Here is a 26,588-nt window from a genome sequence, read left to right on the forward strand (position 1 = left end):
GTAAAAAGGTTGTCGGATTTGATGATAGGTTTAGTCTGAGTATTGAAGGCTTCCAGCAGTAAGCTCTGCATCTGAAAGACAAAGGGAAGAAATGTCATTCCCTGCTGTGATAGTCTACATGGAACTGTCTGGCTCACTGGTTTTCTTTCCAAAGAGAGAAGTCACAACCCTGTACACGGATTGATCTGCTCTCTGACTACAGGGCTGAACTGACTGGAGAAAGCGGCTTCCAAAGCCCTCCCATTAAACGGACTACATTTGAATTCTATGCTAAAATTGGTGAGCTGTACAGAATAGTAGGACAAAGCTACCTGCTTTGATAGCAAATGGTTGCCCTTAGGTAAGTTACAGTCATTTGAAGGTTTGACTGGACAGCATCCTTGGTTTACTAGTGATCAAAGCTGACCAAATCCTAGCCATAGAACAGAAGCGTTCAGAAACTTGCTAGAGAGAACACTTAGGAATGCAGGAATTTAACTGCTTTAATGCTGCTCTTTCTCTCACGTATCTGCAATTTCCTTAAATCACAAATTGTCACTAGCTATCCTTGTTCATTTATTCAAAGGAACATGATTCCGGTTGAAAAGGCACTCTAACAAGTCCTCCGTTGCTCCTAGTCTGTCCCTAGCTTCTTTGAGAGCTTCAATACAGTAGAAAATTAAAAATAATAAACTAGCAAATAATTAACATGTGGAAGTGGTCGTTTTTCAGATTAGATTCCACCATTCAGAAAATCCTGCTTAAGAGACATTTTTTCTTTGCTTTGAAAGACTGACCTTCCCCAAAAGGAAACTAATTAGTATCTTTAGGCTTGACGAAATACTTGAATTCCTCAATTTAACAGAATTGCTTTGCACAGCCCTCCTATCCTGCTTACCTTGCAAGCAGTGTATCCAAGTGGGGTGGGTACTGCTGTATTTATCAACGAACATCTCTTTCACGCATATAGCCCAGGGATCCCCATGCCCCGCGCTTGTGTAATGCATGCAAGACGTTTACTTTCTTCCTCTACTTTGGACTGGTTTAGAAAGAACGAGTTCGCCATCTGCTGGCCAGAGAATTCACTGAAGCCCGAAGAGCAGTAGAGCAGAGGCATTTTCTTCTGTGCTCTTCCTGATTTTTCAGCTAGAAGAGATACTTCCAGTCCAGTACAATCAGGATTCTTTTGACATTAGTATCGTAAAAAGTCCATTTTTGCAACACTGGAAATTGAAAGACCTCCGTTCAGTCCCTAATTTTGTTCTTGATAATGGGACAGATTGCATGAATGTTGGCAAGAATGTGTGAACAACCAGCCTCCCCTCCATGTCGTATTTTAAGATGACAACTTCTGGTGCTCCCTGTCTCAGAAAAGAAAAATGCTTGGAAACAATTGCACTCGCTCTTAAGCTTGAAGAAGCTTGTCAGTGCCAGAATCTACTGACTCTGGCAATTTACTTCATCATCCAAACTGGGCAAAAGATATGAAAACCTCTTCCAAGATTTTACTTCTCCAAACATTACGTAAAAGGCATTCAGCTGTACAGCAAGAAGCTGAAATAGCTGAAGGTAGTATGTTATTCACATGAATTATTCAGGCAGGTTTTTTTTTAGGAAGGCTGCGATTCATTAGAACATTACTAGCCTGTAAGCCTCATGGCATCACCTTCCATCTTGACTGCTAAACCTCCTTGCTGCCTACTATCTTCTTTGCCAAGATACAGCTGTCCACATTTACTTTTCCTACTTGGCTGGACTGAATTTAAGAAGGGAGCTTGCAACTCTTCCTCTTGTTTGCCACTTCATCATCAAACCAGATGAAAACCATTTGCCTTTAACCTCTTTATTTCAGGCCTTCTTTCCTAGTGGTCATTCAAAACTGGGAAAAAAATAGTCTACCAAGTCGGGGGTTTTTTTGATTTGATAATAAATCTGCAGACTGTTAAGTCATCAAGCACTTCAAGACTGTTTGAAATAATCTCGAGATTAATATAAAAGGAATTCCTCAAACACGCTGCGGCCGCTTACCTTTAGTATAGTTGTTGGATGTGATGGAGCTGTATTTCTTGCTTTCGCCTGCACTGGAAGTCTTCCCTTCCTTGTAAGGTTGTTTACTGCTCTCACTTCTGCATTACTGACATGAAGAGCCATCTGGAGGATGGGATTCTTCCTTCTTCTCCCGCGTTATCTTCTGGAAACGAGGATCTAAGTGTTCCAAGGAGCCTTTCGCTTTCCTGGTGTTTCTCCTTTTTCTTCTTTTTCTTCTCCTTTTTCTTCTTTTTCTTACGCTTGCGATTGGCATTGTCAAAGTGAAGCGCACAGAAACACAGATCATGAAGTCTGAAAGAAACATGCAAGTTAAAAAGGGAAAAAAAGATGTGGCACTTGTTGCCTATATGAAACTTGATTTATTTTACCACAGGTGATGATTTGCAGCATGCCAGCTATTTTGTGGTGCTTTGTGCACACGCAACTTACTTTAGATGCAGCAAACTTAAGCCATCAGATTGAAGGACCATAGGTCCTGGTTTGTACACAGATCATTAACAATGGCTAGCTCTGGAATACGTGCAAGCAGAAAAAATCTTTTAACCTAATCTGGAATGGTGTACGGATGTGATTCGAACTATGTGGTCCAAAGCTAGTGCTCTGACACAATTCAGCAAGAGCTTTCCTATCTTCACTGATCAACCTAACAACATGATCCCCAGCCAGCTGATGCTATCTAAATAACTTAGAAACTACCAGGAAAAAAAAAAAAAAAAAAAGGAAGACATGAGAAGCACCCAGAAAAGAATTAGGATAAAAAATGCGGAGTATGCTGGAATCCTTGCTTACTTGGAATCCTTCTCTCCATCTTTATCCTTAGACTTCTGTTTCTTCCAGAACTTGTGATATTTTTGCATTTTTTTCACCACCTAAAAGCTCCTTTTCTATCTTTCTGTCTTTCCTTTCTATTTCACTTTCACTACCTTCTGCACGGGTATATTTTCTTTTTCTGTTTCCTTCTGTTTCATTTTTCTGGCGACAGTTCTCCAAATGAGCTGACACAGGTGGAAGCGCATGTCTTTCACGAGAATGTCTTCCGGAATGTTGCTGAGGTACCGAGCAACGATGCAAGTCTGCTCGGGGTGTGCTAAAGCGACGTACATCTTCCTCTCTCAAGAGGGAACCGTGAGGCCATCCGCTTTTGTAACGATAATGCTTATGTGACCTGCTGTAGTAAGTTGCAGTCGATCTGTCAAAGGCTGCACCGCCGTGAGAGAACTTTCTCTCTCTACTGTCTCCTGTCGCATGAGGTGAATAGTAATCATTGTAATAGCTACATCTTTCCCATCTCCGTGCTTCGTCTCGATAGTATCTTTCTCTGCTCCAACTTCTTTCCCCTTTGGATCGGTAGTATCTATTGCTACCTTGTTCTGATCTTCCTCCACTGCCAGATCTGTACTTTGAATATTTGACTGCTCTTCTGCCATTCTCAGGGCTGTTTCTTTCACGAGGGAAAGATCTGTACCTGCTTCCCTCCCAGTACTCCTGCTTGTGACTCTTTTGCTCAACAAATTCCACGCTCTGAGAACACCTCCTCTTGCTGGAAGGACCTGCTTTTTGACTCTCCTTCTCTTCACTAGGAGCATGTTCCCTCTTGCTTCAGTAATGCTCTTTGTCAGTGGTTTTAGTCTTGTCCTTTGTATCTTGGCGTCTATCTGCAATAGCTAAGGAGGAAAGGTTTTTAGAGCTACATTCAGTGTCACACTTGAGAGAGGAAGTTTGCCGCAATTTCTCACCAGGCTCACAAGACTCTTTGCCGGACAAAACGGTTTCTTTTGAAATGAGGTCACGTTCTTTTGATCTTCTTGGTTTCTTCTTGTCTCCACGGTCATCACATTGGTACTGGGCGAGGTATTCATCATTCCCAGGAGATTTCAGAGGTTCCGCAACACTGCATAAAATAAAAACCCATTTCTCACTTCTGCTGAAGGACGTGAATATTAAGAGTAAAACCTTCCAAAGGCAAACAAACAAACAAAAACCTCCGGACTACAGGAACGCTCGCAAAGATATGCCATTTAGAAACCTCTCCTGTGATTAGGACACCTTCTTCAGCTCCCAGAGAAAGTGTTTTTTCCCCTCTTGCTTCTGAAGCCATTGCACTAAAAAAGCAAACGCATCTGTCTCCTTCCACCTGCTGCTCTGAGAAAAAAGGCATAGGGGCGAGCGGGGAACAGCCAATGTTTCTCCAGACAGTGGAGAAAAACGGAAAAACATTCTATAAAGGAACACAAGTTCTCCTTGAGGCACCAACCTGCATCAGAGTGATATGCTCAGTGCTGATCATTAGTTCTGTTCGTGACACTGGACACACAGTATGGAATTGTACTAATTTAAATCCTTCCATTAAGTACTATTAGTAGACAGATAAAACTGTAACGAACTTCCATAAAGTCTTGTCTTAATAAGACTGTGCTCATTTTACCTCATTTCCTCTGACAAGCTGTTCAGCTGGCTGGCTGTGAGGGACTCCGTGATGACTTCTCGATTGACTGAAGGCATAGCTCCAGGCATCTGCAATTAAAACGCACAAGTCAGCAGACAAAAAAATACTATTTGTAGTAGTACTGAGGACTAGTCTTGTCAGAATGTCTCCATTAAATGGTAAGCAAGACCGCTGTGAGTTGTATGCGTTATCTACACTTCAAAGATAACCCCAACTCACCCCCCAAAATCTACTTTATGAAATTAGGAATTTTTATCTCAGCTGAGCTTAAGTTGACAAGTTCTAATGTAAGCTCAGGTCTTCAAATTCTAATGGGATAATACGACAAAGTCTTACGATCACATTTGTGCTGTGTTTTCTCAGTATTTCACCTGAATTAGGAACACAATAAACACTTCCAGATACATCGTAGGTGAGAAATTCTCGATGGAGCAAATCTATGTTTCAAGCAATCCATTTGTTTTAGAAAAGAACATCTCAGAAGGTTTAACATGTTCAACTCGGCAAGTGGAATCATCAAGTTTCAGTCCGTTTTCTTTAGATTCATTAACTAACCTAATAGCACCATTTAGTGAATCTGTTTTTGGCAGCTCATGCTGGGATCTTCCTTTGTCAGCATTCTGACAGGAAGAGTTGGAATGCTGCAATGTACGGACTACCTTTCCAACCAAAATTCCATTAGAGGACATTGCATTGCAATTCCTTTGAAATAAGCCCTTTGACTCCTCCTCAGATTTTCCTGAAGATTCTGCACCATAAGGGACTGTGTTATCAGAGCTGAGTTTAGGATTTTCATTCACTGTTGGCTCCACAAAAATTTCATCAGAAACTTTTTTGTTTGTTTGCATTTGCTTCATTTGCATTACCGAATTTGTAATTGTGGATGAAGGAACAGCCTGGTAGAGATCTTCATCCTCCACAGCACTGCTAAGACAGTCAGGCTGTGACACAGTCTGACGAGCAGGCAATTTATTGTGAATACTGATGGTGATCTTCTGTTTTCTTGACGTATCAGTCATTGAAGGCCTGGTAATTGCCTGGTTTTGAACACAGGCCATTGGTGGTGCTGAAGATGGCCTTTTTAGGGTGACACCAGTGGTCTTTGCGTCCTCTTTTATGGATCCATTTCCATTTAAACGGCTTGAATTCTGTATTTAAAAAGAAGAAATTGCAAGATGGATTAACACAAACACTGCATGTAACATTTTGAAACACAAAACTCTCCTACTGAGTGTTTCTACAAATGGTCTTAACACCTAAAAAGAAAAACACACTGCCCTTTAAGGATAAATGCAAGTCCAATAAGCGTATTCAATTCCTGCTTTTGGTTTACTGCAGATTGGTATCAAATTAACATCATCTTTGAAAACCAGCCAAGCAACTTAACATTACCTGCTGCTATTCCCAAATATATTTATTTTCCCCTTTAAACATACCCTGAAAAGCCTGAAATAATTGTTCTGGTGCTCAGGAATAAGACAATTAGTTTTCCCTGTCTTAGCTAAAGTGACGAGGATAGGAAAAACAAGTCCTCTTTTAAATGATTTGAGGATTAGTACACTCTGCTTAAATTGTCAAAGAGCGTAGCTCTCTGTGCTTTAGAAAGCTGTCTTGGAGGTATAAAGTAATGGAGTCGCATGGCTGCACAATTTAGCAGTAAACACTGTTTGAGTGACTCTGGCTGTAGCATGAGGGCTGTGAAGAAAGCTGCAGCGTGGGAAGGAAAACAAAACTAAGATGCCGAAAACCAAACCAAAAACCCCACACCAAACCCCAAACCCACTAGCAGTTTGGTGCCGTTATCTGCCCTCCCACTTCCCTGAATTACCTTAATCATATGAGGAAGAAGTCGTGGTCCCAGAAATCCAGCCTGCTTACTATTAGTCCCTTGCTGACCAGGAGGGAATAAACAGGGATAAGATGGAGCTGGCAAGTAAAACGCACGTTCTCCAAGTGTCAAATCATAGCGCCTTCAGAAAAGAGCAGTGATCGTAGTTTAGTTTTTCTTTCAGCCTACTCTTGGATTAAATCCCATCCTATCATTTTAGAGGAACAGCTCATACGATATGGAAGCCTTCTCTACAGAAGGCTTCGCCAAGACTACAAACTGAAAAGTAGAGAACAGTCTTCCTACTAAGACTATCACTTGCAGAGCAATAATTCATTCTTACACCACAGATGACCTTCATTTCTCTCCTTCTCTAAATTAGCCAGCTACAGATAACACATAGATAGCAATTTACACAAGTGCTGCAGTTTAAGGCCAAGCAACAAAAGATAATAAACGACACAGAGAATTTCAGGTTAGACAGAACTGAATTAGACAAATAATAATCTTCTCCCGGGATAGCAAGAAAAACACTTGCAAAACATAAAAATATCAATAACGGGAAAGTAAATCTCTTCTGAACACATTTTAAGATTTGTTATTACCTGATATAAAAAAGTATGTAAGCTTGCTGACCAAGAACTCTTTTAATGTCAGTACGCACTACTTTAGCATCATTCATCTGATACCAAAGTCCATTACCAGCCTGCAAATAAAGACAACGATTTCTTTAGGTGAATTGCACGTTTTCCAATTGAAATCACGGATAGGAACAAAATACACACATGTCCAATAAAAATATAATGAAATCTTTTTCCCTAGAAACAGTAGCTGCTAGTCATGCTTTAATTGGTTTGCCAGCACAACCTTTACCCTGTTAGAAATGCTGTTGACTTCTACCTTTACATAGCATATATAGTGTCCTGAGTGACAGTTGACACCGTGATGTACCAGCACCGTGTATAAGGCATAGAGCAGTGGTTCTCCCATTGACTGCGACATGTAGGCTCTCAGGTCCAAATACTCCGGATATTTCACCTCCTAAAGAGACACCAAGAAGATAGAAAAATTATCCCAGAGTACTTCGTGGACTAGCCAGAGAAAAACACTTCCAAAAAACACAGACTAGAATTTATTTCTAGAATATATTTCTAGAATATATTTCTTGATTCACTACAAATAAGTCTTCCCATAAACAATGGTTAAGACTAGAAGTTGCAGAGAACTGTTTCCTGATGAATCAGCCTTCTCAGAGGAAAGCATATGCTTCTTGTCAAGCGGGAACTTTATTGATATTAAGAGAAAGAATAAGCCATAGTCGTTAGTCTACAATTATTGTCTGAAAATATTAACAACTTTCAGCTTTGGGGGATGTCCCATTACACAATGATATAGTTGCATTACAGTGGTAAATATACCTTGTTGATCTTTCCACCTGTGAAATCTGCAAATCTTTTCAGTGATATTGTGAGAACCTGGGAAGAACGGTGTATGGTAAATCTCTTGGACGCAGGAACCATCTTTTTACACCTTAAAACCAAGCAGAGATAAGTGTTTGAAGGCATCTTCTTTTTTCGCCCCCAAAACAAACTCCTTTTAATGTCTCACGCATGCCTATGCTATTTGAATGATATTTACTTGCATAATAGGTTGGTCTTTTTTCTTTTCATAAACCCATGCACTGCGTGTCAGGTTTGTTAATACAGAGAAGAAGGTCAATTTTCCCAACAACTCAGAGCATAGCGGGAACAGGAATCTCTCACGAAAGGGTATTACCAGGTTGGATGGCAAGGTACCATTTCTTGGTCTACAAAAGTGGCTATTTGAACTCCAATCCTGGATACATTCTTTCAGCTTTCAAGGGAAATACAAATACTGAAAGCGGAACGAGAGAGCCTTGGTCCCCAGGACTAGAAATTGCAAATAATCTCCAACATAGGTCGACTATCAACATCAAAAATACAACAGAAGCACATGGTCATTCTACAGGAGGGAGACATTTAACAGTAGGAAGTCTTCATGTACTGAGCTTGTCTGGAAAGACACTGAAACCATCTGCCATCCTTTGAAACAAAATAGTTCAGTTTGACACATTGCCCGCTCCAAGGTAGGACCTACGGCGTAAGCAGTGAAAATTAGCCACTAGCCCAGAGAACAACGGAAACTGGGCAGTTTACATCAAGAAAAGTACTGTCGAGAGCTAATAAATAGAAAGAACAAAAGCACCTCTTTTTGAATTCTGATGGCAAAATACAAGCCAGAGAATTGCAAACCCATATGGAATGCCTATGAACAAGACTTCCCCCCTCCAAAGAAACAAAAATCCAAGTCTTTTATAAACTTCCACAAAACTTGTAAGTAGATCCAAAGTTTAGAGGTAGTCCAACAGAGTCATGCAACATAGAAAACTGACATCTAGGATTAAGACCTAATCCGTCAAAATCTTACTCGCTACATTTATAGCAATTCTCTCCATCCAGCTCTTCAGGTTTCACAAAGAGTTCCAGAGCTCTGGTAACAGACGAAACCGCCTAGAGCAGCGAGAAAGAAGAGCGTAAAGTCACCGTAATTCAAAATTCCAGAGACACACTAGTAGTTTATAAGAGAATCTTACTAACATACTCAAGCGATCTACTAGGAGCACTGTGAAGAAGGAGGCAGAAAGAGCATGCTCAGCATTGACCTCACCTGGAAGGCATTTGACTTTGGAACAAATACTTTTCCAGTAGCCTAGACAGCATCTATAGTGTGCTTTGTCATCAATACTGGGGACAAATTCATCAGTCTAACAATTAGATGTATATTGAGGTAGAACAACAAAGAAGTATGACAGCATTATCATTTTTGCAGAAAGAGAATTCCTTCCCCTTAAACCCAATGCAAATGTGGAGACTATTTACATGGGTTCCACAGAAGGACAAAGTCCAATCCACTTCCTTAGCACCACCAAGCTCTTATGTTTTAACATTATATGTGGTTTGGTTTTTTAAGTTAAACAAGTTTAATTTAGAAAGTTATGCATGTACTTAAACATCATGAATTATATTTAGAAAACATCTTACCTTTATATCCAAAGTGATATCAAGAAATGCCTCATACGTATCCGAAACTGCTTTGCAATTCAAGCACTTCACTGGAAGCAAAATATAAATGCTTAACATTATGTGAAGGAGACTAACTGTCCAAATTCAAGTTGTTGACAGATACTACTTTAGACAAACTACAGACTGCTTTACTACCGACAAAAGACACAGATCAGTTCTAAGGACAGGAATATTTTTTCAAGTACCTCTCGATCTTAGAAATCCTCCAAATATTTGATGAATGATGGTGGTAGCTTGAGAAGATCTGTCCAATCTGGAAATAAATTATAATCAGACCTCAGAAGATTTAAGGCACAGAGTTAACTCTTCAAAGAGTTTGATGAAAACCAAGGATGATGTAGACTTTCGTTGCTGATAGTAAATAAGGCACTAAAAAGTGCTAGAGATCATTTCTGAGAGTAAATAAAGGACTAGAAGGTGCTAGAGAATGTATGAAAGTGAACTTGTTTATGCTTACTCGGTGCTTCCGTTCAAGCACGCTTCCTGCATAGCATCAACAGTATAGCGCAAGAACTCGTGTGCGTCTTCTTGACTGCCAAAACGGAAATGTTCTCCTATTCCTAAATAAGAAGATGATAGTATTGACCCCATTTAAAAATGAAATCATTCTTGTATTTCTAGAATCTCTCTTCATTTGAGTGTTAAAACCACTTAGACACATCAAATAATTATTTGAAGATTACAAGCTATCGAAAAGAAACACATCTGAAGCCACTTACGACTGAGATTACTGATAACATGCGTAGGCTCGATGGCATCAACAGTGCAATGCAGGGCCTGGTTAATGTGAGTCTCCATCGTGCACATCATGCAAAAATCTTGTTCACGACCTGAAGAGTGAAAGAACAAAGCATCCCAGTCCAGCGAAATATCCATAACTACAAACATCTAAGTACAATTTAAACTATAGATACAATATCCACTCTCCTTGCTACATTCTATTCTCCCAAGATGCCAATGTCCCAACAGTCTTGTAACATTTCATTTCACACAACTTTACAGAAGAAAAATATCCACTAAGCCTGTATTCAAATGCATTTTGTGATGAGAAATCTAAAAGACTACTGCAAAGTCGCAGTTGTAAAGGCTGACAGGAATGTGAACTCCACAGGCTGCAAAATGTATTACTCTCCAAAATTACTACTAAATGCATTACTGTCCAATGCACTTCATTATTCCCATGAAGCAATAAATGATCCTTTAATAAACAAACAAACAAATAACTAACTAACTAAATAAAACATGGTGCATTAATTGCACTCCATATGCTATTCGGAGCCCACTGCTAATACGGTGCTCAAAGCCAGCTTCTACAGGTAAAATCAGGCAAATAAGCTTATCTCACAGAATCACTGCTGTTCTTTCACCTTCAGAGCTATCCAACAGATTCAAAATACTGTTAGAAAGTACTCACATGACTGGCTGTGCTCAAGAGAAAGCATGTAATTGGCAAGTGGGGGTGTGTAGGTCAAACACTGTAGGGTAGCATTAAGAAAACATGTGTTGCCAAGATTGTATAGGCCAACTCCAACACTTTGTGTTTCTCGCCAATCCATACAAATCTTCTCAGGTGGAAAAAGAATGCTCTGTGGCGGAGCAATTCCATCATTAACGACTGCAAGAAAGTTAAATTTAAAAAGAGATTTTGTTTGTTTGTTTCTAAGAAAGGTATTTAAAAAAATACTATTCTGCAGGAGCACCTAGAGGAGCTAGCTACAATCCAAACCAGAAAAACTTATTGCAGACAGCTTTAATACCACCAAATTCAAATTGGCTGGTCAACACAATGTTTTGGGGAAAAAAAACCAAACAACTTTAGTCAACCATTTTAATTTTTCTAAGGCAAGGCTAACTGCCATTCTGTTTGTAGCACCTAATGCCAAGTTCCTCTCCATCTATAATCTTTAACCTGATTAACTCAACTACTGTTTTTTTCCTTATTATAACTTAAACCACAAACTTAGACTTGAAATTATACGGTAAAAACGTAAAAACTAGGAACTAGGAATGACGGTACCCCTACAGATACCAGGTTTTTTCCTGAGCAATGTTATCATTCAAAAAACCTGTGAAGAATGGAAGCTGTGAATAGCAACCATCAAACACTTTTCTTTGCAAAACAGAAAAGACATGGAGGAATCTGTGCATTACAAAAAGCTCCCCACATTTCTCTGTTGACTGTAAATATATCAAAATTAATTTCTGTAACATCAGTCACTTCAGTTGCCTTAGGGGATTCGCTTTTGAAGTCTTTGTTCACAGTAGTCCCCTTCTCTATCAGTGCAACAAGTAAGAACTGCATTTTCTACTTTTGCTTTGAAGAAAATGGAGGCAGGATAAAACGCACACTTACTTAGATCTCTTGGGGCAAAAGCCTTAGATTTTTCAGATGATCTACAGTAAATAGCACCTCCACGTCCTTGGGCCACAGAGACTTGGCTTGAATCTTCTGCAGGCACTATCCGGCCCCAGTTGGTGGTGCGTGACATCAGTATTTTAGGACTTGGTTTCTTGGATTTGCCAGACCGCCTTGAAGAGGGCTTTTTAGGCTTTGAAGATTTGGGCTTCTTAGCTACGGTCATTGTTCACATCTGCGACAGAGACAGAAGTTCTGGTTGACGTAAGAATATCAAGAAGCATTCCAAGAAGAAAAGAGTAGCAGAAGTCCTGTCACTTAATCTCAAAGAAACAGCCTTAAGAACTAAATCGCTGGTATGAATGATTTAAAAAGAATCCCCAAACTAAACACACAAAGTGAAAATTTCCATCTAAACTCTATCAGTATTACTTCTAGCTTCTGCAGAACTAGTGGCTGATGCCATTTCTTTCCCTTCCGTAGGATTTTAATCCATTACAACTCTGGAGTCTTTTTAATATAAAAATGTAGAAGACATTCTCTGAGGGGAATCAGTTATTTATTGATTTCCGGAGTTGCGCAATTATCTGTTAATTAGTACCTATGATCTAATAGATAATTGTTGCAATTATCTATTGCTGGCATGAGTAACGGAACACTATTACTTCACTGCCTGCGTTTTTCTGTTTCGTCTGCACAAAGGTACCCAGAACTCACTGCTACTTTTCTTCTGTCTTTCCAGGGCTCGCCCTCTACCTCACTGTCTACTGCACCAGTCATGAGGGGTTCGTTGTGATTCTATAATGAGCCTAGCTTTTAAATACACCTTTCATGGGCGTCACTTGGTGATAGCAAGTTAATTTCTGAGGGCTCCTCAGTCTACATCATGTGGTCGCTTTTTCCAGGTGAAAAAGCGGAGCCGTAAGTGGCAGTACACTAAAGCCCTGGCATGTTGAGATCCAAGAGGAGAGATGTTTGGCCCTCCTTTTCACTCCTGGGAACCATATACCTCAAAACCCACAGAGGATGGGCTATATCTCAGAGAAATCTTGGGAAAGGAGAGCATGAAGAGCATGTTTGCAAATTTATTTCTCCCTGGGCTTCTTCTGCTTCTCCAAGAAAGACGAGTTTGAATATAACTTTGGCAGCAGTACTTCTGGTGTTTTACTCCTACCACATTTAAAACTCCTACGACAAACTGAAAAAAGCAGCTCTTTCCGTTCTACTTTGTAAAGTTGCACGTTTTCCTCATGCAAAACAACAGGGGAATGTAAGCTAGAAACGGAAATGCTGAATGTAAAACAAAACAAAACAAACCTCAGCCCTCCAGGACAAAAGCCAATAACTGCTACAAAGTCCTTTTTAAAATGCTGATTAGGTTTCAAGGTGATACCGCTTTAAATAAGCATAGCTGTGTGTCCATAGGCAGAAGCTGAATAATGACAGGATGAACTTCTGTACTTCATGTTTTGTTACTGTTTTACTGTAGCACACAGGGACTTGTTACCTTTAGGGAAACCACTAACCTCATGGAGGGTTTAAAACATAAGCTAGTTTGTTATACCAAAATGACGGAGAGAACAAAGCATAAAGTGCTTTCAGATTTCTAGCACGCCTTGATTGCTATCCATTAAACTTCAGACACGTTAAACAAAACACAGTAAATAAGAAAACTCCTAGTCCCACAGCTGGCAAATTGTGTGCAGAGGTTGTAATTAGAACTTTTTTTGCCTTGACGTTTTACATTTAAAATTGATTTTAAATCCATTCTATACACACTTTCCATTCCTGAAAAAACAATACGCAAACCTGACAAATGCATTTACATGAGAAATGAAGTCGTCCTTGTCTGATTGGAAGACTAAGGTGACAGCTCCTGGGCTCAGGGATAAGCTCTGATCTTCACCAGTGACAGCTCCTTTTTTAGGATTGAAAGGGAAAATGTTTCAGCAACACATTGAAAACATACTTAAGGGACAAGAAACAAAATCAAGACTGCAGTGAGAAGGAGAACAGAAAAACAATACTGGGGAGAAAGGGAAGGGAAGGGAAGGGAAGGGAAGGGAAGGGAAGGGAAGGGAAGGGAAGGGAAGGGAAGGGAAGGGAAGGGAAGGGAAGGGAAGGGAAGGGAAGGGAAGGGAAGGGAAGGGAAGGGAAGGGAAGGGAAGGGAAGGGAAGGGAAGGGAAGGGAAGGGAAGGGAAGGGAAGGGAAGGGAAGGGAAGGGAAGGGAAGACCTTGATCTTTATACTGACCAATGAGATAAGCCTTACACATTTTTAAGTTTATTTTTGACAACTGATTGAGGTGTTACCAGGTATTAAGTACGATTCAAGAGCAAATATTAACACTAGAAAGAAGAAATCCGATCCACCACCACTTTTTCAAAATACATCCATTTCTCATTTGGAGATGACGTCTCTCTGACAAGGTAGTAGAAAAACTGTAAATACCGATAGAGCTTCCTCTCCCGATGTTCCATATACATACCGATGCTGTTCCTACACCTACGCTCTGAGCATAAATTTATGTTGACATGAGTATCGGGTGTTACTCCTCTCTTTGTTTGCCTTGAGAGACACACCTCTTGTCCATTGAAAAGTAAATTCAAGATTCCAGATCACTTAAGACAGTTGCTATCCCCCCATTCAGAGTTCTGCAGCAGCACTCTTCAGATGTGTTTAGCAGTCTCTTTAGAAAATGTTATCACTTAGGACCTGCTTCTCAGTAGGTCCATGTTTGGCCTCCGCTTAGCAGAGAGTCAATCCCAGCTTAAGCTTTCGTACAAGAGCCCCTTCACGAAACGGAGTTGAACCCTGACATAACTGAGTTGAACCTTTAACCTTGAAGCTTCCTTAAAGAAGAAAGCAGCACCCAGGCCAGGAAATAGAAATTAATCGTCACTTTACCCTGAAACGCAGTGGGCTATTCTGTGCTGGCAGGATTGCTGCCGGGCTGGCCGACGAGGCGGCGGGCAGCTCCCCGGGGCCACAGGGCCTGGCACAGGGAGCCGCCGGGGGTCTCCAAGGTCCGGGAACAGCGGCAACAGCGGCAACAGCAGGGACAGAGGGGACAGCAGCGACAGCAGCAGCCACCTCAGCCGGGGCCGTCTCCACAACCGCCACAACGGCCTCGGAACGCCGCCGAACTCGGAGCTCCAGCGTGACGCCTTGTGAACCTGGCCGCGCTGCTCATGGCTAAAACCAGAGCGTTTCCTCCGGCGTGTGTTTACTGTCGGTGCCGGATCGGCCCTCACCCCGAGCTCTCCCTGCCGGGAGGGCTTTGGGGTTGGGGTTTCCCTCCCACCGCCGCCGCGGGCAGGCCCCGCGTGCAAGGGGTCCGCACTGGGGAGCAGCATCTCACCCACGGCGAGAGCCTGAGGGCGCGACACGAAAAAGCCCCGACACAAAAAAGCCCCGACATGCGGCCGAGGCGGCGGGGAGACGGCTCTGAGGGAGCTGCCACTTCGCCCCGCCGTCCTCCCCTCCCGGGCCGCCCCGCCGAGCCCCGTGCGCCTCAGGTGCTGCGCTGAGGGGGTGGCTGGCTACTGAGACAGCTGCCCAGGGCACTGCTCATGGCACCGAGCCTGACGGAGGTCAACAAGTGTTGAACAATGCTCTCAGACATTGGGTCTCACTTTGGGGTGGTTCCTGTGTGGAGCCACGAGTTGGACTTGGTGATTATTGGGAGTCCTTTCCACCTTGGGATGTTCTCTGATTCTAGGTCAGCAATCCAGTAGCTGATGAGAAGTGTGGAGTCATTCAAAGGGAAGAGAGAACACAACACTTCTCATTTGCAGAAGCGGCTATTTGTTAACCAAAACGATGATTCTTTTGCTTCTAGAGCAACTAACAGCAGGGATCCGCTTTACAATAGAGGGAAAAGAGTCATTGGCGTGTCATGTGAAGTAAGCTTCAAATCCCAGAGGATGATTTTGTTGGAACTTTATTCAGCTGAAAACACGGAAGCCTTGCTTCTGCTTGTGTTAGTTACAGATCCAGTTTACTTTGGTTGGGAGGGAAGGCATTCCAGGCTAATGTGCTGTACCTGTTCCTTCAGCTCATTGTCCATAAACGGAGGAGCAAACGAAATCAGTTTAATCTCCATTAAATGCAGCAGACAAAGCGGAGTAGAGGGTGATCTAGCACTTAATTTTTCCTGTAAGCAGGAAACCCAGAACTCAACAACAGTTTTCAAATCTTGTCCTGCAGTAAATGACCAGCTGAGTGAAGCTTGCATTTAGAGGATGTGCTCCTACAGTAGACGGAAATAGCTTTTCCTCTTCACAAGTGCAACTGAGTGGTGGACTGGCAGCTATGTGGTTAACTAGTTGTGCCAAAGGGGTTGTGTTGAATGCACAGAAAAATATGCAGGTCCCAACAGTAAAGGGTTGTCTGTAGGCATGACATTGAGTACAGATGTTGTCCGCAGGTTCGTGCAGAGTGCACCACGCCAATAAGCACCCAGAGTCGGAATGCACACAAAGGTCTTTTAATTATATAATTACTTATAGAACTCTGCAGAGTCAGGTACTTGGCCATCTTTCGCAAAGCAAGCACACCTCTGACTGGAATCGTCATCATTTATACACAGGAAACTTGTGAAAACTCTCTCTTTGGCTCCTTTGGATTGGTTATTACAGCTCACCTAACTTATCTCCACTGAGCTTGTGCATTACAGAGGAATACCGGGGGGGAGGGGGAACAGGAGAGGGGACACACACACCGAATCCCACATTAGCATAGATTAGCATTTTGACAGGTGTGATTTTTAATGTGCTAATGACCCTTAATGAGAAAAAGGTTACTATAGGTCAGTCTGGAGCTCGTGTTCTCCTTCCTGTTTTTTCCCTTTTAGCCCTTCTCTTCCTTGCTTCTGCTAGCTCAAGGCTACCTGTCTCTCTCCTTCTTTATTTTCTCAGCTAGAAGACTGCACAAGCTACAGGCCTCCCTATTTGCTTCAACATTTCCTTGTTTTTTTTTTTTTTTTTTTTTTTTTTCCCAGCTCTGGGACGACACAGGTGTGGTTTGATATTTGCCAGTATAGCTAAAACTCACGCCAGTCTGCTCACGCACAATAAGTAGTAAGATTTAAGGACTGGTTTCATCAGCTTCTTCCTTACTAACATCCTTCTTATGTTTTAGATATGCTGTAGTTAAATCAACACTAAGTTACTACTTGTGGAGTAATTGCCTTAAGCGACTAGGCATCATAAGCACACCTCCATTCCAAAAGCACCCCGCCTCCAAGGTGCAACCACCCCTCACTGAGCACGCCCTCGGAATTTCTCACAGTCTGTACCTTTAAACGCAAGTGAGATCATTTCTACCAAGCACAACCAAGATATGCACGACTAGAGTCACTCAAGCTCCACCTTAAAGATAGAAAATAATACCAATTGGTTTAAGAGAAAGGGGATGTTAGGGAAGATACTATCAGGAAGGATTCCTTCTGACATCACTCGACAGGCTGAGCCTCTCACTCCCCCACCCCCACTCCATTGGGACGCCGTGGGGTAAGATCTGAACGCTTGCTTATACCAGGCGTCTCTGTGGAATCTTAGAAATCTCTAGAGTTTTGATGCTTTTTAATGTCTTAATACCTAGGCTGTGTGCCTGTGCATTTCATGCATGCTAGCTTGCTTTTGCAGACAGTGAATTTATCACTGACAATCCAAAGAACCTGTGTACCTGTCGCCGTAAGAAATTGCACTTAATTGCATTCTTCCTAGCTGTGAGAGTTCTCCTTGAACGCGACTAGAGCGAGGCCGTACTGCGTTGTTGGTGAATCCGTGACCGTGATAGTTCAGCACCCTGAATCCGACGGGACCCATGACGGTCAATTGGCTACACCCCTTAACGCGACACTACTAGAGGAAGAAGATGACAGGGCTTGCATGCACTGCATTAGGCTTTGCATGTGAAAACACCCCCAAATAATTTCACGTGCATTTAACGTTTTTAAAGGGAAAAAAACAGGAAGGTGTAGTCTCTCTGTAAGCTACAGCCCTACATAGTTAAGGCATCAGCATTCATTCCTTTGCTTGATAGCAAAGTATGAACATACAGAAGAGTTAAATATTTTCTTTGCATTCTTAAAGGCGATTTTTCAGACTTGGGCTTCAGTTGTTGGAGTTGAAGAGATCAGTAGACATCCTTACTTTTACGTTAAGACCAAAATCTTTATCTAAGATTGTGTTATCTAACGCAACTAAACTCCCACCCCCATGTTTTTTTTGTAACTTCGGAACGATCTTGCTGCAGTCCTACTCCGATGGTCTTTCAGTAACATGCAGACTGCCGTGGCAGATTCTGTTACAGTGCTTTTCTATTGACAGTGTGCATAACACTCAAGGTAAAGCCCCTCATTTCGCAGTGGGGACATAAAGTGTTTCTTTGGACCCTGCTGCTTCTGTTAGTACTCATTTTTTCACAAACTTGTTGAACCTGAGCCGTGCCTGCTGAGCCAACGAATGCTTTGATGACACAGTATTTGTTCAAAGCAGTTTTGCTTCTTGGAGCTACAGAAGCAGCTCTGGCTACGTGATAGGGAATTGTGCTGCATTGGCAAAACCAGACTTAGCTACAGACTTACAACACTTGCTAACTCGATCTATTTCAAATCTCATTTTAACTTTAAAGGACAATCAGTTTTGTGGCTCCTGTCTTACTAATTTGCCTTGTTTTGCATGGAAGGGCAGCCTGTGAATGTTTTGCTTTATTGCATGCTTCAAAAAAAAAAGGCTGAGGAAGAGACTGGAGGAACCTTTTCTATTCTATGGACTTTCCACCGAGAGTGTGGAATTGCAGGCTACTTGGATGAATGTTCGAATATGAGTAAGGGAGCAGACCTCAGCCAAAGGAGGTGGAATCCTTGCTTAATAGTAAGTATCAGTGTGGGGACATCTTTGCTTAACGGGAGCCATTTAAACTCTTCATAGAAACAAAATAAGCTGGACATCTTATGCTTGGAAAGCAGTATGGTTACACAGCTGCTAACATAATGACTTGAGTCTTCTGCTCTGCAACTTCAGGTTTTGTTTTCAAGCAGTGCATACATCAGTTTAAGCTTTGGACAAGGATATTTGCAATGCAAATAGTGATAAACCAGAATCAGCGGTGCTGACGAGTGTAATGGTGAAATGCAGCAAATCAAGTATTCCTGGAGAAATGTGAGATTACAAAACTAGTAAGCCATGAAGCACTTTTGTTGTTGTTGTTGTTTTTTAAATCAATTCTTATATGCTGAAATAGCACCTTCAAGAAAATCTGTTTATCTAGCCAGGTAACGGTGTCTCCCTGTAAACATGAAGGAAATGCCAGGAGCAGCCATAACTCTTTGCTGTCAAAATAAAGAGCAAGTCGAGGCCAACATCATGCCATAGTGCAAAGGCTTGCTAAGAAAGATCATTCTAAGAGGTCTGCAAGAAAAGATGACTTACTTTGTCATAAGTTTGTCAAATAGAATGGATGAGTTAGTAGTCGAGTACTGACTGTGTCCGACTCTACAGCTGCGGCGCAGCTCCAAGTCCCTGTTTTCTCCGTGGACTCGTCTCACAGTTTTTGCACCAGCTCTGCTCCTCAATGTTCTGGTGACTGAAACGCAGAAACAAAGGATTTTGAAACAGTGAAGATGGGATTCTCCTTATTTCACCGTTGCTCTTGTAAAATGTAAACAGACAAACAAAAAAGGCACCCTGAAGTGGATTGATTTTTCTTTACATTTCAGATCAGAAGTTGTTGTCACAACCACTGCATTCCACTTCTTTATCGCTCTGCACGTTTAAACTGTCTACTTAAAACTGGGACCTGTGGGGAAATTTTTAAAGAGACTGAAAGCTAGCCAGACAAAAACAAACGTGCAACTTTTGTTCCATGCAGGAGGGAAATCTACTCCAGTTATTTCTGTCTTGGAAAAGTGAGAACAATCAACACCTTTCTCTAAGGTGTTTTCACTCCATTCATGTCAAACTGTATCTAACAGTGCTCAAAACAAACACTATGACATTGCAAGCCTCTTCCTAAGAGGTGTATGTTTGATTACTCTGTTTATGCATGCAGCACTTCCATTTCCTGCATTAGGATCTAACAGCTCAAGGAGGGAAGAATCGTTTCAAGAGAAACACCCAAACACCAGATAACTCAAACTCGTGCTTTTTAGAAAAAAGCCTGCCCATTGTTTACCATACAGCACCCTTTGGCACAGGTTTGTTGCTTGCACTGTCATTAAAAGAGACAAGAGGACAAGGGGAAGGGAAGAGCTACACCACTGTGCTGGTAGGATCACAGCTAAGGTTTACTTTTGTGCTTGCCAGCTATAAAACTAAGTTTGAACTTATCAAGTATCGATTTACTTTGCACAATTAGAACAGTTTGCTTTGTGCCTACCAAGCTGCAATTCACACTGCTCCCTCCCCAAGGAATTCATAAAATCTCCTATTTGCACCTACCTCTCTTCACAGAAAAGTCACTGAGGAGTGAATTCAGATGACTACAGAAGGCTTTGGGGCCAAATGAAAGCCATGGAGTGACCAAGTGCCATCCTCTTCAGTAACCAGCGTAAATAGGTATCCCGGGGACTTACAGCCACTTACCTGTGTTATATTCTTTTTTTCGTTCCAATTTTGGCTTTCTCAACTGCCTACATTAAGAAAGAGGACAGGGCAGAGAAGGGAGAAAAGACTTGTTGTATTAGACCCATCAAGGATGGGAAATTTCACCATGTTTACAAGCCAGTGCTCCATGGTATACAAAGAGAAGCCTGTAGGCCTCACGCAGGATCCACATCCCAAGTCTGTTGCGTGCCATATACACGCGGTTCTGTATGTACCCACATTTCCTAGCTTGCTCGTGTTGAATTCTCAAAATTATGAGCAATAGCACCCAAGTGGAAAAGATACATGTCCTGGTTTCAGTTAGGACAGAGTTAGTTCTCCTCCTAGTAGCGGGTAGGTTGCTATGTTTTGGCTTAGAATGTGTGAAAGGATGTTTAGAAGAGTGCTGATACCACCCCGATGTTTCAATTGCTGCAGAGCAGTACTTACAACAAGCCAAGGACCTTTCGGTGTCTCACTGTCCTACTGGCGATCAGAATCGGCGCACAGCAACAGCTGCGAGGGGACAGACTCAGGATGGCCGACCCCAACTGGCCAAAGAATTCTATGCCTTATGGCAACACGCTGCACCATGGATAGGGCGGGGCAGCCGGGCTGCTAGGGGTTACGCTGGGCACTGGTCAGCGGGTAGTGAGCAACTGCATTGTACATCACTTGTTTTGTACACATTACTAGTAGCAGTACTATCATCATCATCATCATCATCATTATTATTTTCCTGTCTTAATAAACTGTCTTTATCTCAACTCGTGGGCTTCACTTTCCCATTTCTCTCCCCCGTTCCAGAGAGGGAGGTGGGAGGGTTGCAGAAGGGCTGTGTGGTGTTTAGCTGCCGGCCGGGCTAAACCACAAGAACACCTCAAAGGGGTTGGGAAAAAAAAAAAAACAGGTTTTTTTAGAAAAGCGGGAGACTTTCACTGAGAAGAGGGACTCTAGTTTTAAGGTACTGGTACGCCATCAGCATGCTCACAGGCCTCTGCTGATTTTAGCCGGAGGTTTATCAGGCCACAACTCACTGCACATGCTTTCTCTCTTGCTTTTCAATCTACAAATCGAACAGAGATTGAACATATAGAAATACAGTACCTTGAAAAGCATCTTCTCTTGACATTTCCCCTCAGTATCGCCATACTTTCTTCAAAGCTGGAGACTGAACACCGCAGGATGCTTTTGCTCATTGATCTTAAACGGTGTCCGTTGAAACATTCAATACTGGGAGAAGAATAATCCTAGGGAAAGAAGGAAACAAGAATATATTTATGTGAACCACGTAGATTCAGATAAAGAAATTCTGCCTCACGCAAGTTTAATTGACCCTCCTGACTTGGTAGTGGGGCAACTAATGGCAGGCAGACACTGAAACGCTGCTGTGCTCAAGAAAAACCTGGAGAGAAAAAAAAAAAAAAAAAAAAAAAAAAGCTTTCAAAACTAAAGCTTCCCTCTCCCCACCATTTTCTTGTGGATAACTTAAGCTTAATATCCTTGGCAAAAAGATATTGCAGCAAAACCTTTCACATAAACTTAGTGTTTCGTGAAAAACAACAACAAAAACTTTAAATTCAATTGGAATTTTTTTCAATAAATTCAATTGGAATTTAAATTCAAAACTTTAAATTCAATTGAATTTAAATTAAAAAAACTAAACTAATTAATTTAAATTAAAAAAAATTAAATTCAATTGACTGTTCAGAGGAACAGTCAAGCTTGACATTATACATCCTAGAATTAAAATCTAGTTTGAGTTTTTCTCCCATCTCTAGACCTTGCTAAAGATGCTTATTAGGAGCTCTGTCAAAAAAAGTGTAAGGCTTGTTATATCAAAGCTTTGAACCCTTCTTACTGCCCTTGACCTTCTTCACATTGCTGCTCCTACAAGGGTGAGTACTATCATTTTTAGTACGGGAGGGAAGCTGTGATATCCTTGAGTGGGGGGTCGTTCTGTTTACAAAATGAAGTTCCAGTGAGAGTACATCAAATGAACCAACTTTCTTTGAACTTTAATTCATCACTATATTGAATGAATGACCTCTGGATTTCTCTCTCCCATTTGGAAGTCAATTTGAAAACAAAATACCTCTGCCATAAAGAGCCAGGCATCAGAGACACCTGTTGCGCCTCAAGAACAGAGAAGGTATGAACGACAAGAGCAGCTGAATAAAATGCAACTTGCCATTAGAAATGGGTGTACTGGCATCTACAGGTGCCGCTGGCACCTCCTCATTTTCATTACTCTCTTCATCTGGTTTCTCGTCTTCAGTAGCAGGGTTCTGCTGTGGTGACTTGGAGCTGTCGCATGGAGCCACGCTGCAGAGGTGCGACCTTGCAAGAAAGAATAGATACCAAAGATCTTCGTCGTGCATTTTTAGTTACAAATGCAGAGACAAGTCTTCAAATCCTTAGCGTTAAAGCACGTACCTCTTTTCTCACGAGATTCTTTAATTTGTTCACAAAGTCGTCCAAACTCTGTATCCGTTTCGTTCCTCACCATTGAATATGCAGTGTCTTGCAAAACATAGGTGCTGTGACGATCTGAAATTTTACAGACTTTAACTGAATGTTGTCTACCAACCAATGAAACTGTTTTGATCACAGAAAAAAATTGCTTTCTTCATAGGTTGGTTCCGAAAGGTTCTCTCAGTGAATATTTTCAGCATAACATCGAAGTTAATTAAAACAAAAGCACTAGTTCCTTGGGAACACTTATATCACAATTCCATGCCCAAGTAGCAAAATGATAAAATATTTACAGTCTGGACGTCCAAAATCATCTAATCCATCCGAAGTCTATTGTCCGCACACAGCATTTCTCCATCTATACGTTTGACAGATTTTTTAAACTAGGGCTAAAAAGCACATCCTCACCTGTAGATCTTTGATCCGGGTAGTACTCTAAGGCATTGTTACAGATTAGATTGATGTCCTTCAGCTAGTCTCCTGCAGCGAGGTACTGGCACGAGTCAATTTGAGTCAGAACTGTTGAAAGATCCATCGGCTCTTTAATCCTTGTGGCATAGTCAGGTACCTGCAGATCAAATACAAGCATTCAGAGGTTTTCATAACCTTGCACACTGTCTACTAAAATTATTCTGAAAACTTTAAATAAACGACTTCCTAAAAACCCTGAACATTTGCGATGCATCAGAAGACGCTGAAATTAACCAGTTTGCTTCTCAAAAATGGAAGGGCTCTTTCATTTTTCATTAGAGCGGCTAGGAGAGGACAACAAGAAGTAGGGAGGTCAGAAGCATGTGCATGGTAGAGAAGAAACACTGAGGGTGGGAGATTCATTTCACTTTGCTTCAGAAAATCACAACAGTGAAAGCTGAGCAAGCCATCCGGCATTCTCTTCGTTGTCGACATTGAGGAAAAGGTGCATGAATTGCACCTGTGAAGTACCTATTGCAGGCATCTACTTTAGAATGAGATAACTGGGCCCTGAGGTGCTCATTTCTTCCCTCAGACCAGAAGAGGAGACTAATGACCAGTTCAGATGAGGACATATGTATCTGTCTAGATTTTTCACAGCTCAAGAACCTAGGAGAAAAGGGGAAGAAAAGCCAGTGGATGCCCACAAGAAGAGGACTTTGCTGATCCGCAGGTATATTCAAGTTACATCTGTCTTTGAAATATACGCCCCTAGTTTAGGCTTATCTCATAAATTAAGGAGAAAAAGGCATCTAAGCAGCCAATTGGAGGAAAAAGAAAACACACTGCACTTATGGTTGATTCCTATTGAGGAGTTCCAGATGAAACAGAGAACAGGATCTCAAAACTTATTTTTACAAACTGCTGCTCTTATTCCTGTTCCCACAGGAACTGACAGTCCAATAAAGGGCTTCAGACTTCATTAAAGTAGTCCTGTAAATACTGTTTGTAATTATAAGGAAAGATCTCTGTGCTTTTCAGTGCTGTGACACGCCTACATATCAAAGCCTTTTCACGAGCAAACTGTGTTGGCATTTGGACTGGCTTTTTAGAATGAAACCAGGGCTTTCAGCGAATAATCCCATAAGAGACATTTGAGAGTCAGCAGAAGTAAAAGCACTGCCTCTGCTTCTTGCAAAATCCTTACAGTGCAGCCCTAAAAACAAAGTTGAACCTCACCCAAAACGCTGAGAAATACAAACACTGAGAAGTTACAGACACACACAGATCAGCACTACTTTACCTTCTGTGGGTCAACGGGCTTTGCAAATTCCCTGAAATGTCTGTCAGTGGCAAGTCTGTGAGTAACGTCCCTCAAGAAAATTCTAAGGTCACGCAAGGTATCCTCCTCTTCCTCCTCCAACATCCCTACTTTTGTGGTGATCACTCTTGTGGCTTCTGAGGCTCAGCTGGTGGTGCTACAGGCACGACTTCCAATGTCCAATCAACTTCAATTCATCAGGAAAAATTAGCCAATTTACAGTACTCAAATACAAGCATATGACAAATTACTGACAGAAAATGACCACCAAAGCAAAGCCCAAAGAGCTAGTAACTTCGATAGGAAAGTTTTAGATGTACTTCTCATATCCTCCTCACCTCTTTTCTTTACAGGAGGCTTAGCCACTTCATTTAGAATTAGGTCCTCAAAAAAAGATGCTCTCTCTGCCCTACCAGGCAACTCAATATTGCACACTTCTCCAAATTCCTTATTAAATAATTTTTGGATCTAAAGCAGAAGGACGAGAGACATTTCAGATTTAAGGCCACAAAAAACTCATCTTCTATTCCAAAAAGACGAGTACCTTTTCAAATTAATAATAACCTGAAGAACACAAACTGAAAAAAGTTATCTTCCTGGCCTTAAAACGCTACATTTTCACAGGCTGGCACGGCAAATTCAAATATCACCTTTAAGAATCACCTATAGAATTAATGCTCGGTGAAGGGATTGTACGCTACACTGATAAAGTAATGGCTTTCACCACATCCAACACCGCCTCCTTTGTATTTACTTGCCTTGCTGCAGCCTTTACTTAGAACCTTTATGGCTATAGAGGGAAGAGAAAGGCTTCAGCAGACAAGTGAGGGCTTTTTGCTGAGTTTTTATTTCTCTACCAAAAGGTGTCTGAAGTAGCTAGTACCTCTACGTCTTCCTCCATTTTCAAGTTCTAGTATTAAAAGGTAGGTAAGGAATTTCACTACTTATTTTAGAAGGAATTTACAGCCTGTACAAAAACTTCTGTGGGAACTCAAGCACTTTCAAAGCAGTTGATAATAAACACGTCTAGGTAAGACCCGTTCTCTTCCCCCAATGACTGAGACCAAATCATCAGAATGACAACAGCGTGGTCCTGTTTTGGGCACCTTCCCTTAATGTAAACTCTCAGAAGTCAATGAAGTTCTGCACGTACTTTTACTACACTTTATTTAGGACTACAACTAGAATTCGATTCCAAAGTTACTTTAGCAGAAATTGGAACTCAGCTTTCCAGCTTGGAAAGCTTTGGCCTATATGAAGAAAGAAACTGATTTATTTATTTTTTTTTTTAATCAAAGTGTTTCAATTCTCTACTAAATTGCATTATTAGCAGTTTACCCAACATAGCATGGAATGGCAGACTGTCAGAAGAAATCTCTTCAGTAAGAACATCCTCTTGTCATTTCAAGCACTTCATATTCTTGACTGAACCACTTTGTAGCCACCAGAATTATTGTATTAATTTATTATTTGCATGTGTGAGAAGGGGGTGAAAGTCACTTGCTTGATTCAGAAAAAACCTGAAGCAGATGCTTTCACAGTATTCTTTTTCTCTAAGCAAATTTTAAGTGATTTGTTAGGGTGCCTGAGTAATAACAGCATGCATTTAAGAAAGCACAGCATTTTGATGCTGAAAGCATATATAAATTACAAGACACTGAAGAAATAGTAAGAAAAGTATTGACAAATACCTCTTCTGGGAGATCTGAGTGACGTACATCAGACGGAGCAAGCAGCAAAACTGGCGAAAATGCTGGAATGTTACGTAGTAGAGTTAGAAAAGTAAGTTTCAAGGCAGGTCCAGCGTTGTCCCACCATAAATGGATATCTGGGACATAAATTGTGCTTGGTGCTGTCTTCTGAGCATTTCGGATCAGCTAGTGAAAAGGAAAGCTTGCGTAAGAAAACTAAAACACGTACAAGAACCTCTTAATACATAGCTACATAGCCATCTGACTGCCCCATGAAATGAAACTGCGTGAACAGAGTGGCAAGCATCCTTTCACATAAGGAATTTCTCTGTGCACC

The 26,588-nt window shown here is 41.5% G+C and overlaps 2 protein-coding genes across 3 annotated transcripts; both read right to left on the reverse strand.

Moving 5' to 3' along the window:
• Positions 1-978: 978 nt before the first annotated feature.
• Positions 979-5,618, reverse strand: LOC311428725 (uncharacterized protein). 2 transcript variants are annotated; one of them, XR_014687839.1, is made up of 4 exons: positions 5,341-5,618; positions 4,454-4,542; positions 2,008-2,319; positions 979-1,340 (listed from the first exon to the last, which is right to left on the reverse strand). XR_014687839.1 is itself a non-coding variant. In XM_084540040.1 (4 exons), the coding sequence occupies exons 1-4, from the start codon at positions 5,530-5,532 to the stop codon at positions 3,628-3,630; spliced, it is 501 nt and encodes a 166-aa protein (XP_084396166.1). In that variant the 5' UTR covers positions 5,533-5,618; the 3' UTR covers positions 3,362-3,627. The 2 variants fall into 2 exon arrangements, 1 of the variants encoding a protein (XP_084396166.1); XM_084540040.1 differs by lacking the exons at positions 979-1,340; positions 2,008-2,319 and adding exons at positions 3,362-3,692; positions 3,765-3,919.
• A 506-nt stretch (positions 5,619-6,124) lies between these two features.
• LOC311428724 (ubiquitin carboxyl-terminal hydrolase 42-like) lies at positions 6,125-22,664 on the reverse strand (the record flags this gene model as incomplete). Its single annotated transcript, XM_084540039.1, has 15 exons — positions 22,545-22,664; positions 21,461-21,603; positions 20,354-20,400; positions 19,202-19,355; positions 13,589-13,680; positions 11,760-11,997; positions 10,821-11,021; positions 10,126-10,236; positions 9,864-9,966; positions 9,592-9,659; positions 9,365-9,435; positions 8,751-8,833; positions 7,721-7,832; positions 7,254-7,343; positions 6,125-6,169 (listed from the first exon to the last, which is right to left on the reverse strand). Exons 6-15 carry the CDS (start codon positions 11,986-11,988, stop codon positions 6,125-6,127), a joined length of 1,113 nt encoding a protein of 370 aa, XP_084396165.1. The 5' UTR covers positions 11,989-11,997; positions 13,589-13,680; positions 19,202-19,355; positions 20,354-20,400; positions 21,461-21,603; positions 22,545-22,664.
• Positions 22,665-26,588: the final 3,924 nt, after the last annotated feature.

This window comes from Aythya ferina (genome assembly GCF_964211825.1).
Source record: "Aythya ferina genome assembly, contig: HAP1_SCAFFOLD_126, whole genome shotgun sequence".
Taxonomy (NCBI): domain Eukaryota; kingdom Metazoa; phylum Chordata; class Aves; order Anseriformes; family Anatidae; genus Aythya; species Aythya ferina.

Excerpts from the sequence above, each read along its gene's own strand:
- LOC311428725 (XM_084540040.1), bottom strand. The coding sequence starts at position 5,532 with ATGGCCTGTGTTCAAAACCAGGCAATTACCAGGCCTTCAATGACTGAT. Across the intron at positions 4,543-5,340 it reads CATCCACAATTACAAATTCG|ATGCCTGGAGCTATGCCTTC; the intron begins GTAATGCAAATG and ends TTTTAATTGCAG. Across the intron at positions 3,693-3,764 it reads CAAAGAGTCTTGTGAGCCTG|CTATTGCAGATAGACGCCAA; the intron begins GTGAGAAATTGC and ends TTTCCTCCTTAG.